This window comes from Cavia porcellus, unplaced genomic scaffold, assembly GCF_034190915.1.
Source record: "Cavia porcellus strain 051 isolate PalLab524CR breed Dunkin Hartley unplaced genomic scaffold, mCavPor4.1 scaffold_25, whole genome shotgun sequence".
NCBI classification, from domain to species: Eukaryota; Metazoa; Chordata; class Mammalia; order Rodentia; family Caviidae; genus Cavia; species Cavia porcellus.
In genome coordinates this window covers 3,442,155-3,460,329 of record NW_026947508.1, presented here as the reverse complement: position 1 = coordinate 3,460,329, position 18,175 = coordinate 3,442,155, and the positions used below count along the sequence as shown (strand labels likewise).

The 18,175-nt window shown below is 62.0% G+C and overlaps 3 protein-coding genes and 1 long non-coding RNA gene across 14 annotated transcripts in view; 2 read left to right on the top strand and 2 right to left on the bottom strand.

Moving 5' to 3' along the window:
* The first annotated feature begins 84 nt into the window (after positions 1-84).
* Positions 85-4,926, top strand: Tnfrsf25 (TNF receptor superfamily member 25). Of its 7 annotated transcripts, none has more exons than XM_063235408.1 (10): positions 85-703; positions 1,078-1,201; positions 1,396-1,530; positions 1,861-2,028; positions 2,102-2,180; positions 3,076-3,131; positions 3,207-3,314; positions 3,460-3,494; positions 4,026-4,197; positions 4,342-4,926. In XM_063235408.1, exons 1-10 carry the CDS (start codon positions 659-661, stop codon positions 4,668-4,670), a joined length of 1,251 nt encoding a protein of 416 aa, XP_063091478.1. In that variant the 5' UTR covers positions 85-658; the 3' UTR covers positions 4,671-4,926. The 7 variants fall into 7 exon arrangements, with proteins under 7 accessions (XP_063091478.1, XP_063091477.1, XP_013009464.1 ...); XM_063235407.1 differs by having other exon boundaries at positions 4,318-4,926; XM_013154010.3 differs by having other exon boundaries at positions 85-1,201; positions 4,384-4,926.
* Positions 4,927-5,117: 191 nt separating this feature from the next.
* Positions 5,118-18,175, bottom strand: part of LOC100734165 (espin) — a 29,273-nt gene continuing 16,215 nt past the window's right edge. Inside the window, exons 8-13 of one of the 5 annotated variants that reach the window (XR_010042889.1) lie at positions 15,476-15,956; positions 13,807-13,833; positions 12,533-12,678; positions 12,194-12,457; positions 7,662-7,857; positions 5,118-5,993 (exon numbers count right to left, since the gene is read on the bottom strand). Coding sequence is in view for 1 of the 5 variants with exons in the window: in XM_063235406.1 (XP_063091476.1) it covers positions 5,849-5,993; positions 7,662-7,673; positions 7,778-7,857; positions 12,194-12,678; positions 13,807-13,833; positions 15,476-15,956 (1,230 nt within the window). In the remaining 4 variants the exon portion in view is untranslated. Of the gene's footprint in view, positions 5,994-7,661; positions 7,858-12,193; positions 12,679-13,806; positions 13,834-15,475; positions 15,957-18,175 lie in introns of all 5 variants that reach the window. The other 4 variants (XM_063235406.1, XR_010042891.1, XR_010042890.1 and 1 more) reach the window with 4 other exon arrangements.
* On the bottom strand, positions 8,611-12,187 carry LOC111757209 (espin-like protein). The gene has a single exon (XM_023565766.2). The coding sequence runs from the start codon at positions 10,484-10,486 to the stop codon at positions 8,744-8,746; it is 1,743 nt and encodes a 580-aa protein (XP_023421534.1). The 5' UTR covers positions 10,487-12,187; the 3' UTR covers positions 8,611-8,743.
* Positions 12,931-18,052, top strand: LOC134472887 (uncharacterized). Its single transcript, XR_010042893.1, has 2 exons — positions 12,931-13,345; positions 17,743-18,052. It is a non-coding gene; the product is annotated as an uncharacterized LOC134472887 (long non-coding RNA).

Genomic DNA, 18,175 nt, shown 5'->3' with positions numbered 1-18,175 from the left:
CCCCCAGGAAGCAGCAGTGGGGTGGTGGTGGCCCAGGCGGGTGTGCCAAGTCCAAGCCTCTTCCTGCCAGAGCCGGAGGCCCCCAGTAGAGCTCTCATGAGACCCTTCAGGGAGCACACATGCCACAGCAGGTGACTGTCCCAGGCTCTGTGGCCCGAACTCCCTAGCACTCAGGACTGAGTCCTCCGTGGACCCACACCTGGGTGCACTGAGGGACGATGGTGGGTCTCCCCCTGGGGACTTTTGGGTACTTTCCGTCCACCTTGCTCCCTGGTGCCTGCAAAAAAAAGTCCCAGAGAGAAGCTACTGGCCCTGATTTCTAGTCCCCTGGCCCCCGCCCTCCTCGCCCGGGTTCCAGCGCTGGTTCTCAGGGTTAGGTCCAGACCTAGGCCTGGGGGCACGTGGCCAGCGCCAGGTGGGCGTAGGGCGGGCTGGCGGTGTCCGAAGTTGGGCAGGAGTGCAGGCTTGGCTCTGCCAGCTGGGCGTCCTGAAAACAGCAGCCTCACCCTGGGCTCCGCCCCTCCACCCCCGCCGCCGGCTCCAGTGCTGGGTGCAGGCGGGCGCTGCGACATGGGGCGGGGCAACCCCCGAGGCGCGCGTGCCTGTCCCCTGCGGCCTGTCGCCCACCCGTCGAGGGCCCAGCGCGCTGCACGCGGCTATGGAGCCGCGGCCCAGGGGCTGCGCGGCGGCAGCAGGCGCTGCGGTGAGTGAGGCCGCGGGTGTCGGGGACCCGCTGCCCGGGTCAGGCGGGAAGGCTCCGAGGGAAGTGGCCCTGCCTCGCTGGGGTGCCCCCCCATGACCTACTTAGAGGCCGGGCCGGGGTGGGGCTCTTCCGCTGAGAGGAAACAGCTTTCTTGAGGCCGGGGGCTCTGGGGTCTCATCTCGAAAAGCTGGGTAGGTTCCTGCCTGGCAGAAGGGAAGAGCGAGGGGTTTGCAGGGGCCCCTTCTGGGCTGTGCGCTGGAAGGAGGAAGCCAGACCCACCCTCCCCGCCCATGGGTGCCCCTTCTGCCCAGGAGTCTGAAAAGTGGGAGCCTCCAAGGGCAGAGGCACCTCGGGTCAGCATCCCTGTATCCCAGGGGCTCCTGCTGCTGCTGCTGCTGGGAGTCGGGGTTCAGGGCAGCACCCCTGGCTCCAGGTGTGACTGTGCTGGTGACGTCCAGAGGAGGTATGGCCCGTTTTGTTGCAGGGGCTGCCCAATGGGTAAGTGGCTGCAGGGGTGGGGGGTAGGGGGGATCAGCTGGAGACTGGGTGGGGTGAAGGAGGGTGGCAGGTAGGGGGAGGTTGGGAGGGAGGTGCGGAGCCAGAGATGGGAAGGGAGGAAAGGAAGGCGGGGAGCCAGGTTGGAGGTGCTGGGCACCCCCTTTGACTGTCGGACCCTGGTCCGGGTTCCACAGGGCACTACCTGAAGGCCCGCTGCACGGAGCACTGTGGCGACTCCACCTGCCTCCCGTGTCCCCGGGGCACCTTTTTGGCCAGGGAGAACCATTATAATGGCCACTGTACCCGCTGCCAGGCCTGCGATGAGGAGGGTGAGGGGCTTCCCGTGCTTGTGGGGGGACCGGCTGTGGTCAGGGTCTTTGTGAAGGAAGCGGCCGGCCTGGGACTGACCTCTAGGTGTGCGGGCCCTGTGCCTCCCCTGCTCCTGCCTCGAGATGTCCTTTGGCTGCTGTCTTCCTGCTGACCTCTGTCTGTCTTGGCTTTTGGCCAGCTGTGCTATGCCAGCCTCTCTCCCTTTCAGGGAATCCCTGTCTTTCTGTCTCTCTGTGTGTCTGGCCTGTCCTTTCTTCCATTCTCTGAAACACCCACCCCTGCTCTCTGAGGGCATCCCGGGCACTGACCATTTCCCTGCACCCTGCCAGCCTTCCAGGTGGCCTTGGTGAACTGCTCCGTGGTGGCAGACACCCACTGTGGTTGCCCACCTGGTTGGCTTGTCGACTGCTCCGTCAAACCCTGCATGGCGAGTTCACCCTTCCGATGCCTCCCATGCCCAGACTGCAAGTCCCCTGACCACCACACACCTGTGCCTTGTGAGTACCCCGCCCACCCCCTTCTCCTGCACCCGCTTCCAAGTCCTGACCCACGCCATCTCTCGGATTGCAGGTTTTGGCAGAGACAATGGCTGTGGGCCCTGCCCGCCTGGCTTCTATGAACACAGCGATGACTGCGTGTCCTGCCCCACGTAATGTTCTGGGCCAGAGGGAAGGGGCTGGGAGTGGAACCAGTGCTTTGGGGGTGCTGCAGGTGTAGGGGTACAAGGAGAGGCCAGGAAAGAGGGAACTTGGCCCTGGGGTTTGTGGACCCCATTTTAGACACAAGGGATGGGAACATAAACTGTGGGTTCATCTTATGCCAGATAAATAAGGAGGTGTACAATTCTGCTGGAATTTCCTTTTTTTTATCCCTCGAGAGGGTCTTGCTACATAGTTCAAGCTGGCCTTGAATTCACTAGGTAGCCCAGGCTGCCCTCAAACTCACAGCGATCCTCCTGCCTCAGCCTCCTGAGAGCTGGGCATCACCACACCTGGCTCAAAATTTCCTCTAGTACCCCTTTAGATGGATACTATGGATTTGTCATTTATATTTTCACACTGATAGAGATTTCAGGACTTGGGCAGAGATTCTGGGCTTGCCGTTAGGTCTTGGACAAGCTTAGAGAAATAACTTCCTGATCTGGGGTTTCTCCATCTGAACATGGGGCTGTAGGAGATTCTTTTCAGCGGTATGATAAAAGGAAACGCCCCGTTACCCATCCAGCTTCCTCTGGGGCACCTGCCACATCCCAGACTGTTCTAAGTGCTGGGGCTACCCAGGAACCCAAACAGGGAGAAGTCTCAGCCCTGTGGAGCTGATATTGCAGGGACCCTGCCTCTGGAGGCTTCACAAGTAGTGGTGATTTTTTGAGGACTCAGGTGACATTTCAGCAGTACTTTGGAACAATCTTGGGCAGAGAGAGACACACAGGGCAGTGGGCTGGGGGGGGGGCTCCGGGTGGGGACATTATCAGGTGTCCTGAGCACCCCCTCCTGACTTTGCCCTGCTCCTTGTCTCCCCCGCCCCCCTCCACCACTACACAGGAGCATTCTGGGAAGCTGTCCCGAGCCCTGTGCTGCTGTCTGCGGCTGGAGGCCGAGTAGGTAGCCACTGGGGGTCCCAGCAGGAGGGCTGGGCTGGGCTACTCCCTGGCACCCACCAGCTCCTCTTTCAGTGTTCTGGGTCCAGGTGCTTGTGGCGGGCCTGCTGGTTCCGTTCCTGCTTGGGGTCACCTTCATCTATTTGTATTGGCGCTGCCAGCCTCACAAGCTGGTGGTTCCGGGTGAGTCCTCACGAGCCCAGGGACTTGGGCTCAGGATGGGCAATCCAGAAGGAGAAACTGAGGCTGGGAGGGTGGGATGCAGGGATGCAAGATGCACTGCACTGTGCCTGGCTGCTGACCAAATCTTTTCTGCTTCTGTCCGCAGACAAAGCTGGCACAGATGCCCTGACCCCATCACAGGTAAGAACCTCAGTACGTGCGGGGAGAAGCCCCCTTCTGTAGCCGGGAGAACACTGGTGACCCTGGGGCTGGGCCAAGTGAGTTATTAGTGGATGAGGTTGGTGTGGTGCTGGCCCCCGAGTGGCTCTGTCTGCCAGAGGGTCCAGACAAGTACCCAGGGACTGACACTCGGGCAGATGAGTGCCCCTGGGGTTTGAGACAAGAGAAGGGCAGCAGGGCCAGGTGTGGTGGTTCACACCTCTGGGAGGCTGAGACAGGAGAACTGCAAGTTCGAGCCTAGCCTAGGTAGGTTAGCTACTTAGCAAGACCTTGCCTCAAAATAGAAAAGCATTAGAAAAGGCTGGGCATGTAGCTCAGAGCAAAGACCCTGAATTCAGTTTCCAGAACCACAAAAGTTGGGGCAGCACAGAGAAAGCAGGGCCTGTTGAGGGAGTTGGCTGGGAGGGAGGAGGTGTCTACTGCCTGACCCAGGAATCCCCACTCCTGGTCTCACTTGCCAAGCAGGGCTGACCTGGGTCTCTCGGCTTCCAGGTTTCCCACCTGTCATCCCCGGACAGCACCCATGCCCTCCTTGAATCCCCTGGCAACAGTGGGAAGGTCTGCACTGTCCAGTTAGCAGGCAACAGCTGGACCCTTGGCTCCCAGGAGGCACCCTGTCAGCAGGTGCCACAGTCCTGGGACCAGCTGCCCAGTCAAGTTCTTGGTAAGGGTCTTGGGCTTGGTAAGGGACTTGGTAAGGCCCGTGGCCTGACCACTTTCCACCCCTAACAAAAGGGTTGTGCTATCCTTGTCCCCTGCCCCTTGGCCACTCCTGCTTCCCTAGTGCCTGTCTCTGGCCTACCCCCAGGGTCTCCTCTGGCACCTCCGCTCTCGCCAGCGCCCCCTGCAGGTTCTCCGGCTGCTATGCTCCAGCCGGGCCCGCAGCTGTATGACGTGATGGACGCGGTTCCTGCGCGGCGCTGGAAGGAGTTCGTGCGCACTCTGGGGTTGCGGGAGGCGGAGATCGAGGCGGTGGAGGTGGAGATCGGCCGCTTCCGCGACCAGCAGTATGAGATGCTCAAGCGATGGCGCCAGCAGCAGCCCGCGGGCCTGGGCGCCGTCTATGCGGCCCTGGAGCGCATGGGGTTGGACGGCTGTGCCGAGGACCTGCGCCTCCGCCTGCAGCGCGGTCCTTGACGCGGGGGTCTCCTTTGGCCTTGGCGCTCGCGTGACCCTGGCAGAAGCCTTAAGTACGGTTACTTATGCGTGTAGACATTTTATGTCACTTACTGAATTCCCCGGCTGGGCCCTGCGTAGCAGCGCCCGCCGGCCTCGCCCTGTCTTGTCCGCTTGCCCGTTGGGGGCGCGCTAATCGGCGAGGGCGCGTGCGGGAGGGGCGCAGGATCATCTAGCTGTCCTCTTGGCCCGAGTTGGTATTAAATTGTTAAGACAAGTGGCTCCTCGGTGGTGCCGGTGGGCTGGGGTGCAAGGTGGCCCGAGTTTCATTTCCCAGGGCATCTGACGCGCTGGGAGACTGGGCACCCCGGCTGGGGAGCCACGGTGGAGACGAGCGCGGCCCTGCGCTCCCGGGTGCTCCCTTGGCTCGGTTATCTGCTCGGCGAGGACGGAGTGACTGGAGCCTCAGGCGGTGGAGAACGCTTTAATGGGGGTGGGGGACTGGAGCGGGGCCCTTGCCCTCCACTCGTCCAAGGCAGTGAGAGGATCAGGGGCGCCAGGGACGGGGCATATGCTGCGGGGAAGTCTGTGGGGGACCCTGGAATCAGCGACTCCGCCCAGACGGGCAGGTTGCATCGTTTCCGGTAAACAAATGACTGCGAGGAAGCCCTCGGGCGAGGATGAGAAATGGGGCACGGATCTGGGTCGGGGAGGGAGGAAAACCCCTTCCCGGAGATACGGGCCGCCTCCACCCAGGATGTGCCGGCGGCGACGCAGGTTCCGGGGTGCGGGGGAGGGGACTGCAGCCGCTCGCGCCCCGCGGGAAAACTGTCACCACCCGCGGCGGGGCGAGGCGAGGCCTGCTGTGGCCCCCTGCCACCCAGCGACCAGGCGAGTGGACGTGACCCGGAATGCAAACGAGTGGCATCTTTTTGCGTCAACCGCTTGGGCACTTTTTCCGCGGGCCGGGCCGGGCCGGCGGAGCTCGGAGGCGGCGCTGCGCTGCGCTCCAGCATGGGCCCGGGCTGGGGATTTGGGGGGCCGGGGCGGGGCTCGGGGCGGGTCCGGGTGTGGAGGGGGCGGGTGGCGCGGCTCCCAGCTCTTCCACAGCAGCCCAGCCGGAGGCGGCGGGGGCTAGGGACATCCCCCACCACACCTCTCCCGGCTGGCGACGCTGCTGTCCGGAGGCGAGACGACTCTTACTTGGGGATGTCCCCCTTCTTCAGGATGACCTGTCGCTGCCAGGGCGCCAGCTTGGTCTCGTCGTAGCCCAGGGTCCGGAGCTTCTCCGACTGCTCTTTCTCCCGCTTCATCTTCTCCTGCTTTTGTCGCTCCGCCTCTTTTCTGCAGACGGGGGTGCGGGCAGAGTGCAGTGAAGCCCGGGCCAGGCCCTGGGGGGCAGTGGGCTGAGCTGCCGAGGAGCGTGTGGCTTGCATGGGGGCGGAGCTGGGTTACTGGGGCACTGAGGGGGAAGGGGAGGCTGAGGCTGGGTATTAGGGGCCCCGGTGTTCCTGGAAGCTGAGGGACCGGGTCGCCCACGGTTCTGGGTAAAGGGTGTTAGAAGCTGACTCGGATCAGAGTCCTGGGACTAAGTTCAGAGCCCTGGGGGAGTGGTCAGCCTGAATTGTCGAGGGAATGGGCTGGGCTGCTAGGGGCCGGCTGAGGAGTCAGGAGAGGGAGCTGGAGATGCTGCTCTGTGGTCAAGCACTTGCCCAAGGCTTCTGAGACCCTGTGTCCCATCCCCAGTCCCACACAGGTAACAAGGGCAGTCAGCATGTTCACAGAGTGGGCACCAAGCCCAGTGCGGCCACAGTGCATCTGAAATGTGGACCAAGCTAGGGTATATTGTGGATGTAAAATGCACAGAATTTAGAAAATCATTACTATTTTTTAAAAAACAACCCAGGTGTGGTGGCACACATCTGTAATCCCAGCACTCGGGAGGCTGAGGCAGGAGGATCCCTGTAAGTTCGAAGCCAGCCTGAACTTTATAGTGAAACTTTGTCTCAAAAAAAAAAAAAAAAAAAAAAAAAAAAGATGGCTGGGGATTTAGCTCAGTGGCACAAGCACCTGCCTTGCAAGCAGGTGGTCCTGAGTTCGATCCCTGGTACCGGAAAAAAAGAAAAAGAAAAGAAACTGGGGGCCAGGGGTATAACTCAGTGCCTGCCTGGCAATCATGAGGTTCTGACTCTGATTCCTGGTACCAAAAATAAATTTAAAAAAATAAAAAATAATCTGTAGTGCAGTTAGGAACAAAATAAATAAATAAATAAATAAAATAAAAAATAAAAAAAAGCCGGCATGATGGCACACTCCTGTAATCCCAGCACTTGGGAAGCTGAGGCAGGTGGATCATTGCAAGTCTGAGACCAGCCTGGGCTACAAAGTGAGCCCAAGGCCAGCCTGAATTGCATAGCAAGACCCTGTCTCAAAAAGACCAAAAAAAAAAAAAAAAGAAAAACCAGGCAGAGTAGCACATGCCAATAAACCCTAATCCCCTGGAAACAGAGGCAGGACAGCAAATTTGAGGCTGGCCTGGGCAACACGGCAGGACCTCATTTTACAAAAACAAAAGCCCTCTCATTAATAATTTTGATATGGATTATATGTGGAAATCATATTTTGATCTATGGGGTTAAATAAAACATTAAGTTCACTATATATTTTCTCACTGCGGCAATTAGAAGATCTAAAATTACAATTACGGCCCTGGGCTAAGTGAGCAGGGAAGGAACTGAGATTTGGAGGCCAGATGTGCCGGGCATGGATCTGGGGGTGGGGTGGGAAGAAAGGCTGGATTAACAGGAGGAGGGAACTGAGTAATTCAGGAACAAGGCTGTCGGACAGGAGAGCGTGACCTTGGGCCCAGGTGCTGGGGCACAGGCCTCCGGTGGTACCACCGGGAGCACACAGGTCATGCTATAAGGGCTGGGTGACAGGATGTGCCTGGGACAGGGGTGGATTAAGGGCTGGGGGGGAGGGGTGGCAGGTCTGGGCCAGCCCTGCACTCACCTCTTCTGCTCCCTGGAAGGAGAAAGAGACAGCATTAGTTGGTGCCACCAACTTTAGGCACAGAGCAGTACACACAGGGGGGCTGACAGACTGTGCCCTCCTGGGTCCCAGCTCACCTCTCCTCTTCCAGCTTCTTCCGGAGGATGTCTCGCCTCCAGGCAGGCAGGCTGGCCAGCCGGGCTTCCTCCTCCTCCTCCTGAAACACAACCAGAAAACTTGAGGATCTGCACGGGCTGGGAGCTTGTGGACCCAGGGACCACACTTTCAACCCAGGGATACACAAAGGGTTGGCGGCAGAGACCTTTATGGTGCCTTCTTGTGGTACAAATGGAAGGAGCTTCTTGCCCCCAGAGCCCCAGGGCCACACCCCAGAAGTGGCACCTGAGAGACCCTAGGCGAGTGTAGGCTGTACAGAGGGGACCTAGAGTAAGCAGCTGAGGCCCCATAAGGGCACATAGCCTCAGGACTGTCGCCCAGGATCTCTGAGCGGACGCAGACTTGAGATCTCATACACCTGGCCAGCTCAGCAGGCTCAGGCTGCCCCTGGTCTACCATGCAAGGCCTTCTGGCCCATGTCTGCCCTTTTCCCGATAGAGCGGACATCAGCCACCGCTGTGGGACTGCAGTGACATCATGGCAGGGGATCTGACACAAGCAGCTTCCACCAAAGCATTTTATTCCTCAGTTGTTACAGAAGAGAAAGGCTCTGTACACATCGCACATGCACAGCACTGAGCAGGTGGCCAAGCGGGCAGCCACGGGTTCCAGTGAAAGACCAGAGACAGGGACAGCGTCACACTGCCATAAGGCAGCCCACTGCACCCCACTGGAGAGGCTGCTCAGCACTGCCACCTGGCCACCCCTCCACAGCCCAGCCAGGCCGTGTGCCATGGCCCCTAGCCAGGCAAATGTCCCCCCCACCCCCCACCCCCGCCTCCCTCCAGGGAACCTCAAGGCTTCAGGCAGCCTGGTCATGAGCACACAGCTTTTCACAAGGCGGGTTCTTTCTGCCACTTCCGGCCTCTGGTGGGCTTCAGACCAGCGCAGGAGCCAAGATGCTCGAGGTGCAACTTTGGACTCACTCAGATGTCAAACAACTCTGCCTCCTTCTCCTTCCAGAAGGAGAAGCTGCGGTCGATGTAGCGGCAGATGTCTTCGTTGCTGAACTCGCCCATCTCGGACACCAACTCCAAGGGGTCCTCCGCAGGGGCTTCGGAAGGAGGCGGCCCTGAGATCGAGGCGGGGGGCGGTGCGGCAGGCGGAGGCTGTGGCGCAGGGCCAGGGTGCTCAGGCTCCCCCTTGTGCGGGTCCTCCAGGTGCGCCGGCACAGCCTCTTCCCCGGGCCCCTCCTCCTCCTCCCTTTCCTTCTCCTCCCCTTGCATCGCCTCTTCTTTCTCCTCCACTTCATCTTCCTCGTGCTCTTCATCCTTCTTCGCCTCTTCCTGGGCCGGCTCAGCCTCCGGGCTGTCTCCGAAGAACTGGCGCCTGAGATCCTCGAAGCCGTCACTCCAGCCTCGCCGTCCAGCCTCCACCTCCTCCATCACCACGCGGTGGAAGAGGCGGATGCGCTCCCACGGGTGGCTGCCCAGCCGGTCAAACATCTCATAGCACAGCAGGTGGCGGAATTTGCGCTCCTCCCGGCTGAGACCCATCTCGAGCAGCTGGAAGTAGCCAAGCATGAAGAGGTCAAGTGTGAGGCTGTCGTAGTGCCGGGGCTCTCCACTGCCCAGGGGCGGCAGGAAGTGTTCGGGCCAGTACAGGCCGTGCGCCAGGCGCAGGCCATGGGATTGGCGTGCGGGCACCTGCCGAAGCAGGCTCCGCCAGTGGCCCAGCAGCTTGCCCACCACCTGCCGCTGCTTCAGCAGGTGCAGCAGCCGCTGGTCGGGCTTGCAAGCCTCAGTGTTGCCCGCTGGCTGCTGAGGAGCAAAGTCAACAACCTCGGGGTTGGGGTCCGCGCCAGCAGCCACCACGCGGGGCAGCAATCTACGCAGGCGTGCCTGGGCGTGGCGACCTGAGCTGCCGCGGAAGGTCCACTTGCGCCAGTGCTCCAGAAAGAGGTAGACGATGCGCTCCTTGCGCATGTCGATGTAGTCCTGAATGCCAGGCAGCTCGGTGGACGGCGGTGGCCTGCACACCAGCTGCTCAGACTCAGGCAATGTCTCCTGGTTGTCCCTCGACTCTCTGGGTGCGTCCTGGGCCCCCAGGTGCTCCTCGGCGGCCAGCAAGCCATTGGCGACGGCGGCATTGGACTCGCTGGAGCTGGCCACCACGTAGTCCTCTTCAAGGACGGGCTCACGGTCCAGGCCGCTGGCTAGCGATTGGGCCTTACCACGCGGGGTGCGTGCGGGAGCTGCGCTCTGGGCGCGTAGCTCGTAGGTGGCGCAGAGGCGCCGCACTGAGACGCCGCACTCGAGGATCTCGCGTGCCACGGCCTCGCGGCACCAGCTCAGCGAGTGTGAGCGGCCCAGGCAGAGGGGCCCGGGCCTGCAGGGCGCGTCGGGCAGGGGTGCCAGCGGCTGGCCCGTGTCGGCGGCCAGCAGCTCGGCCAGGTGCGCGGGCCGGCCACCCAACGCTGCCAGCAGCGAGGCCATGCTCTTGAGCAGCGTGGAGATCTTACTGCACCAGGCGGGCAGGCTGGCAGCGCGGCCCTGCATGCGACGCGGGTCAACGGTGAAGCGCGGTGCCGAGAGCGCGGCGGAGATGGGCAGCAGCTGCTCCAGCTCCAGCTCCAGCTGCTCCAGGCGCGCCTCCAGCTTCTGCGCCTTGTGTAGCACCTGCAGGTTCTCTATCTGCTGCTCGATGCAGAGGATGTCGGCCTCGGTCATGAGCTCACCGAAGGGCCCGAGGATGGCATCGCGCTCCTGGACGTACCTCCAGCCCTCCGGAGGGTAGCAGCATGAGCGGGCAGACGTCAGCTATGCGGGGAAGACAAGAGAGGGGAGGGAGGCGCGTCTCCCTCTGGCCCAGCTCCCACGGCGGCGGTGGTGGCGGCGCTGGGGAACCTTTTGCATGTCCCGGGGTGGTGTAATGGCTCCGCGGGGCTGCGCGCGCAGGGGTGGGCCGCGCCTGGCCGGCGGCGATGACACTCTTCAAGGCTTCAGCTCTGGACTCTGGGCAGTGTCCACTTGGTCCGGTGGCGGGGGCCTGGCCAGTCGCTGGTTGCCACTGCAAGGTGGAGAGGGTCGGCCGGCAGAAGGGCTCTCCGTGCTGGCTTGGCTGCACATTACACCACCCAAGGAGCATGCGAAAGGTGTGGTCCTCGAGCGGCTCAGCGGAGCCCCTCTTCCTATTTCAGGTCTGCCAATTCCAGCCCAAATCCTTGCAAGACCTCTCATGCCAGGCCACTGACCCTTCCCAGACTCTGCCATAGCCAAGCCCTCGGTACCCCAGTGGTCAGTGTCCCCAGACGGGGCTCACACATGCACCACCCTTTGTGATACAGGGTCTGAGTCCCCTCAGCTGGAACCTGGCAATCCTGCCTCAGCCTCCCAGCAGGTTCCTCTCTTCAGTCACTCTAGGCCACCTCTCTGGTGCCAGTTTTTCCTCCCTAGGGGCTGCTACCCTCACCTCCACCCAGGCCTCCTGAGTCATCTCAACCTCCACAATCGGTTCCCCACTTCACTGTTTTCCCACAGAAGCACCCCCAGGCTGCCTGCTGCCCCAGGAGAAGCTGGTTCTCTTCTGGGGTGCTGGCAGGGGCCCTCCAGCTCAGCCTGCACTGTGCAGTCCCACATCTGGAGCCACATCTGCTGTGACTTTCGGACCTCGTTTCCCACCTGCCCTAACGCCATTCACATTCCAAGTCTTGCCTTAGACACTGCCACGCCCAGCCCAGAGGGTGGCCAATTTAGGGCCACCCAGGCAGGCCCCTGCACTGGATTACAGCACGGGACAAGTTACGTGGCCCAGTCGTATCCCCAGGTGCCACTGTCTCCCACCACCCTATTTCATCTCCTTGGGAACAACTATTTGCTTATCAACACAGACACGGGCAGCCACCTAGGAAGCAGGCTTTGGTATATTCACTGTGACCCCTGAGAGGCTACAGCAGTGTGGAGAGCACACAGATGGTGCTCAGGGAAACCATCAGCTACCAATGAGCAGCCCATCTTACAGATGTGGAGACTAAGGCTGAGCAAGGCTCAGTATCAGCAGCTGGACAGTGGCAGTGCAGGGACAGAGTCAGCCTGAGACCAAAGTCCTCTGGATGACTCAGAGTGGTCCTTGGGCCAAAGCATCATCAATCGAAACCAGGAGCTTGTTAGAAATGCAGAATCTGCATCCCTGAGACTGCCTGAGGCCCAGTGGGCATTTAAGCAAGGTCCCAGATGATTTGAAGGCAGATTTGCCACTTCATTTCAAAGGGCAAAACTAGTGGGGCTGGGGACACTCGGGCCAGTCCTGGGAGGGGCTGCTCCTGCCATCCCAGTGTTCTTCAGAGGCAGCGAGCTCTGCCAGATTGCAGGGGTGGTGCAAGAAAGGAGCTGGAGGTGCCGCAGACCAGAGCTCTCTGGGCAGCCCCGCCCACCCACCTTCCGCCTCTGCTCCTCCTCCTCCTGCATCTTCAGCTGCAGCTTGCGCACCATCACCTGTCGCTTCCACTCGGGGATGGGCCGGCCCTGCTCGTCGTGCGTGGGGATGAGCGCCTCCACGTCCAGCTGCACGCCCGGTGCGGGGGTGGCAGGTGGTGCTGGCACCACGGTGCCATTGAGCAGGGGCTGGGGGCCCGTGGCCGGTGGGGTGGGGCTCCGGGCCCGAGATGGCACAGGCGATGCTGGTGGCAGCGGTGAGTCGGGCTGCGGGGAGAAGCGGCGGCGCTGAGCACTGGGCAGGCTCAGGGAGCCAGGGCGGGGTGCCTGCCTGCCTCCTACCTGGGAGGCTGGCTGCCCACTGCCCGAGAACACTGTGGTCAGCCCCTTGCTCTGTGGTGTTGGCTTCAGGCTCTTGCCCGCCTTGATTTCAGCCAGTAGCTCAGAGTTGTCACCCGTCGGGGACATCATGTTGAAAGATTTGGTGCCTGCCATGGGAGAAGGGGGCATTGATTGGGGACAGGATCCAGGAACCCAGCACCCCACTGCCCCTCTGAAGACCACCTATCAAGTTCAGATGGGTATGGCCCTCCCCTGGGCCCAGAGGCAGCTCTCCAGATCCTGGGGTACCTGGGGCAGTTGTCAGGGCACCTAGAGGTGAACCCCCAGCTCACAGCCCACAGTGCCCACCCTATCTGCATAACCCTACTCACAGCGTGTGGAGCCCCTGCCCGGAGCCCGCTGGGAGTCCATGGTGGCTCTTGGGCTGGCCCTGGGAACTCCAGCATATGTATCTGCCAGCCACTGGCTGCCCAGCTCCAAAATACTACCTGGAGCTCGGCCTCTTGACCTTTGTCCCAACCCTGGCTCTGCCCCACCAGGGTGGAGTCTCTCTCTGGCCCTTTCCCTGCATCAGCACAGCCCTATGACCTTTGGACTGAGCTGACTGGTGCTTCTATAGTCATACAGACTCGGACCCTGGAGTGCCAGCACCCAGCTGGATCCTTCCTGAGCCCACAACCATGGACAGATAGGCGGACACACTGATTGCAAGCGGGGAGCACACTTATGGCCAAGCACTGCTCAGTTCTGGGGGACCCAGGAAGGAGGCGCTTACAAAGGACATGAGAGAGGGCACCCAGGAAGCAGAGCCAGGTGGGCAGCATGCAAATGCCTGGGCAGAGTTTGCATTTTCTGACGTGGCTGGCAGAGGTGAATGGGGACTAAGGGAGGGCTGATTTCAGAGCCCTGAGGAAGGGGTCAGGTCTGCAGAGGGGAGGAGGAAAACTGGCCCAGAGCTTTTGGATGCCCAGGTGGGAGATGCCAGAGTCTGTCACAAAGACAGGAAAAGAGGGGACAGTGTGTGGCTAGCTCATTATTTGGGCAAAGCTGTCAGCCAGGCCCAAATGCCGCGCATGTACGTGGTTGTGATGGGGTACTCGGAGAGGTGTCAGGTGCAGGGGCCTTTGGTGGCATGCAGGTCCCCTCGCCTGCTGGCCCCTGGCCTGCCCTTTCCTCAAGTCCTGGCCCTTTCTGCTGCGTTTTCCCAGCGAGCAAGCGTGCAGCCAGCCCTCTCCCCAGCTCCAGCCCCGGCCAGAGCCCCAGTGGCTACTTACTCCTCCGGTGTCTCAGGACTCTCACTTCTAGGAACCGAGAGGAGAGAAGTGACCGTGAAGTTAGGAGCAAGGGGCCAGGGTGAGACGGGGACAGAAGGGTACAGTGAGAGGGCCAGGGAGGACAGCAGGGGTGGGAGAGAGGAGGAGCCTTCCTGCCCTGGTTACCCTGGCTCCGGGTGCCCTGGGGCCCCACAAGGGTGGTCTGTCCAGGACCCCGAGGGCTGCACAGGGCTGCCTCTGGCCCTGGCTGGCCCCCTTTGCAAGGGCCCCGCCTTAGCACTGCACTGGGCTGGGGTGGGTGTGCTACCACGGTTCCGCCAGAGTCAGGGAGGTGGGGCTGGAGGTGCGGCTGCTGAGCAGGACCCTGGTGCCAGGTGGCCAAGGACAGGCCAGGATGGGAGGAAGGCAGGATAGAAGAAAGACAAGAGAAGTAGAAAGGAAACCAGGAAACCAAAAATTTTTAAAAACTGGTACTTTTAAGAATACTGCAGTTTCCAGAAGCAGCTGAAGTTACCCAAGGCGATGGAGCCTGAGGCTAAGTTTAGATCCCTTCCGTATCAGCCCAGCATACCATGAATTCCTTAGGGATGCTAAAATTCCAAAACTGAGACAGTAAGGAACAGGAGGACTGATCCTAAGATAAGGAGCAGGCCGGGTGAAACCCCCCCCCCAAGTTTAAATAATCTAAAAGACAAAACAAAACACGAAACACGCTCATCCCTGTGGAATAGGCTAACGCCCTCCCAGGCCTGGGCCTCATTTGCCTGGCTTTTTCCCTTCAAAAGAGTTACTAACGTTCTCAGTTTTCTACTCTTATGAGCCCCCTTTCTCTGAGCACCCACACTCCATTTTTGAGTACATCCTAAAATCTCTGCCTAACAGACCTGTTACGTGCCTCTTTCTGATGCATCCTGAAAATACTTTTTCCATGACAGAAGTCAGTGCACCATGTGCTACAGAAGAGTGCTTAAACACCTTGTTCCAATCTCTGGGACCCTAAGACCCAGTCTGGTGATAGGCTGGAGCACCATCACCTTGGTGGGCTGGTGGGCAGGATGGAGCCTCAAAGAATGCCCAAGCATGGGTGGCCACACAACTAATTCCAGCACTCTGGGAGGCTGAGGCAGGAGGATTGCAATTTCGAGTTTAGCCTAGGTAACTTAGGGAGACTGTCTCAAAAATAAAAAAAAAAAGGCTGAAGAGGTAGCTCAGGGCAAAGATCCTGGTTCAATCCCCAAAGGGGGTAAAAATTCAGAGGAGTCAACAGAAAGCCTACCCCACTCCCCAACCCCCTCGCCAGGCCCTGGCTGGCCCAGGACCAGGCAGGATCAGACTAGAGTGAGTCCTTTGGAGTTTGGAAGAGCAAGAGAGAGAGAGTTGGGCAGAGGAGGACAGACTGAGGACAGGAGTTGAAAAGATGGCCTGCCAGCTATCTGCTCCCGTTAAAGCCAGTGCCACTCAGGGCCCTCAGAGCTGGGAGGCCCCCCACATGGTAAAAGACAGGCCAGGAGCAGCAGCCTCCTAGAGCCCAGTTAGGGCCAATCCTCCTTGGGGCAGGGGCGGCAGGAGGAGGAAGGACCGGGCGTCGCCGCTGGGGAGGGGGCGGTGTCTACACTTCCCTCGCCCTCCGGGGCTGGCGCCGCCCCCACCCTCGCCCGCCCCTACTCACTGCCGGTGGACGAGGACGAGCGGCGCTGCCCGCAGCCCGGGCCCGTGCCCTCGAGGGGCAGAGGCGGGGCGGGCGGTGGCGAGCTCAAGGCCTCGGGCAGAGGCGGCGGCGGGGGCGGCGGCGGGAGCTCCCCGGGCGCCTTGGGGTCCGCGGCGCAGCCGTTGTGCACGTGGTTCCCGGGGAGCAGGGCCGCCTGAGGGGGCGCGGAGAGGCCGGCGAGCGAGGCGCGTGCGGCGGGGCCCGGAACCGGGCAGGAGGTGGCGGCGGCGGAGGCGGCGGGCGCTGGCGGGCGGGCGCGCACCTCCTCGCTGTGCGCCATGCCCGGGCGCGCGGCCGGGGGCTCTGCGGGGCGGCGGCCCAGCTGGCGGTAGTACTCCCCCGTGCTGGGCTGCTTGCTGGAGGTGCGCGGCTTCCGGCAGGAGTCCTGCCTGCGCGGCCCGTGGTGGCCGTCGTGCGAGGCGGGCTGCAGAAGGACTGCGGGCTGTGGAAGGACAGCGGGCTGTGGGCTTGGGCACCCGAGGACGCCGCGCCTCCCCGCCCGGCTCGCGGTCTCCCTGGGGTCGCAGCCAGAGGCCGTCAAGCAGGGCAGCAGGTCCGGCCCCTCGACCCCACGGTCTAAGCGTGGGCAGGCCTAGGGTCACGGGCGCCCCGGGGGACGGGCAGGCTTGGCCGCCCCACGGGGAGGGCTACTGGGCGCGCGCCAAGCAAGGGCACCGAAGGCCCCCACGGAGGCCAAAAGGGGCGGGCCTGGGGGCGGAGTGGCCCAGTCCGGACGCCAGGGGGAGCCGGAGAAGGGGCAGCTCCCCCAAAGCCTGGCTGCACCCCGCGCCCGATCACCCGCACGCGCGCCCCCGGATTCCCAACTGTCTCCAGCGGGGTCCGGGCGCGGAGGGAGCTCGACGGAGAGCCCGAGCCCCGCTAGGCGCTGCAGACCCGGGGCCCACGCTGCGCAGGCCCGGGGCTGCACCTACCTGCGACTGTGCCGGTGGCCCCCGCTGTGCACCTGGCGCGGGGGCGGCGCGGACCCGACACCTCCGTTACCCGATCCTCGCGCTCGGGTTTCTGCCCCGCCCGCGCGCCCGCCCCCCTGCCTATGGGCTTCGCGGCCTGGCATTACCCAAGGCCGCTGGTGCCATCCCCGCCCCCGCTGTCGGGGATGCGCTGGCTCTGTCCCACCCCCGGCGCGGCCCTGCCCCCGTGCCTGTCTCCCTAAGCGTGTCCTGGTCACCCCGACCTGCTTTCACCCCTGCCCCCATTGCACCCAGCGGCTAAGGACCCGACCGCCCGTGGTGCAGCCTCTCATATTCAGCCCGGTTCCGGGTCGCGCCCCTGCACTACCCTACCCTACCCCTCCTGCATCTGGAAACCATCGTCATCCGTGAAAGCGACACCAACACCCGTGCCCAAGCCTCGGGTTTCAGGGCCCGCCAGGCTGGCTCGGGTGACGGCGCAGCTTCCCGCCCCATCGCTGCTGCCCCCACTAAGCCCGGCGCGGGGACAGGGACATGAGGTGGTAAGGCCAAAGGCCGAGTGACTGCGTGGAGGCTGTCTCCTGCCCACCCCACAGCTTGTGCGTCCTCTTGGTGGCCTCGGACCCTCTGCCTCCCGCCTGGCCAGGCTCACATTGCAAGAAACGTGACACGCTGGATTCGTTTTCTGGGCCAGCCGGCCCCCTGCAGCCTAGGAGGCACTGTCGCCACGACCCTGCTGTCTCCCCTAGTCCAGGCACCGCGCTGGGGGCGCAGTGGCACACAAAGGGCCCTTTGTAGAGAGGACCGGAGCCTGCGGCTCTGCACGCACACATTGCTCAGGGGCGCGAGGATTGGGCGAAGGCTGGGCTCAGGGGTGGGGAGTGGGCGCGGGCCAAGCCACTTGTTCCCTAGTTGTGGACAGGGCCACCTGCCACTGCCTAGGGCACTGAGCTGTGCCAGGAAGTCATCCTCTGCCTCCTCCAAAGATAAAAGGAGAATCTGATGTCTAGTCAGGTATGGGTGGAGTCCCTGTGGAGGTTCAGTATCCTCCCTAGGTACCCCGTGGAGGGCATTGTGACCTGAGTCACCTGAACAAACATTTCACCACCCTACCCTGCAGTGGCCTGCCCTGGGCCAGGGAGAAGATTACAGGCTCTGTCCTGCAGCAGGACTCCAGGCATCGCTACCACTGCACACCTGGCCGCCTATGGGCTCAGCTGGTCCCCTCCCCTCAGACAGCCCTACTCTATCCCTTTGGGTCAGTGTTCCAGCGCCCTCTCTGGTCTCATCGCCTAGGTTCCCAGAGTTGTCCTGACGTGACCTGACTTCATCCCCTCTGCCACTCCAGAGCCTCAGGAGCCCACTGGCTGAATGCCCTACACTTCTGTTCATTGTGCTCCATGGGCTGACCCCTTCTCACATGCTGGCTCCACCCAGGGCACCCACAGCTCCACCCATGTGCATCCAAGCCCCAAGCCTGAGCCACCCTCTGCTACCCCGCCCTCAGCCCTGTCTGCCACCAGGTGCCCGGTCTGCTAGGGTCTACTTGATTTCCTCCCTCTCCCCTGGCCTGCGACTTGGAATAAACCCTTTTGGTGCCATTCAACTTGAGTCCAGGGCTTTGGACATGCGCACATCCGCAGGAAGTCGGCCTACATGCATTCCACCAACTCCTGACAACCCTTTCCTGGCATGGCACAGCCATCTGGGTTTGCAGCCTTCCAACCAC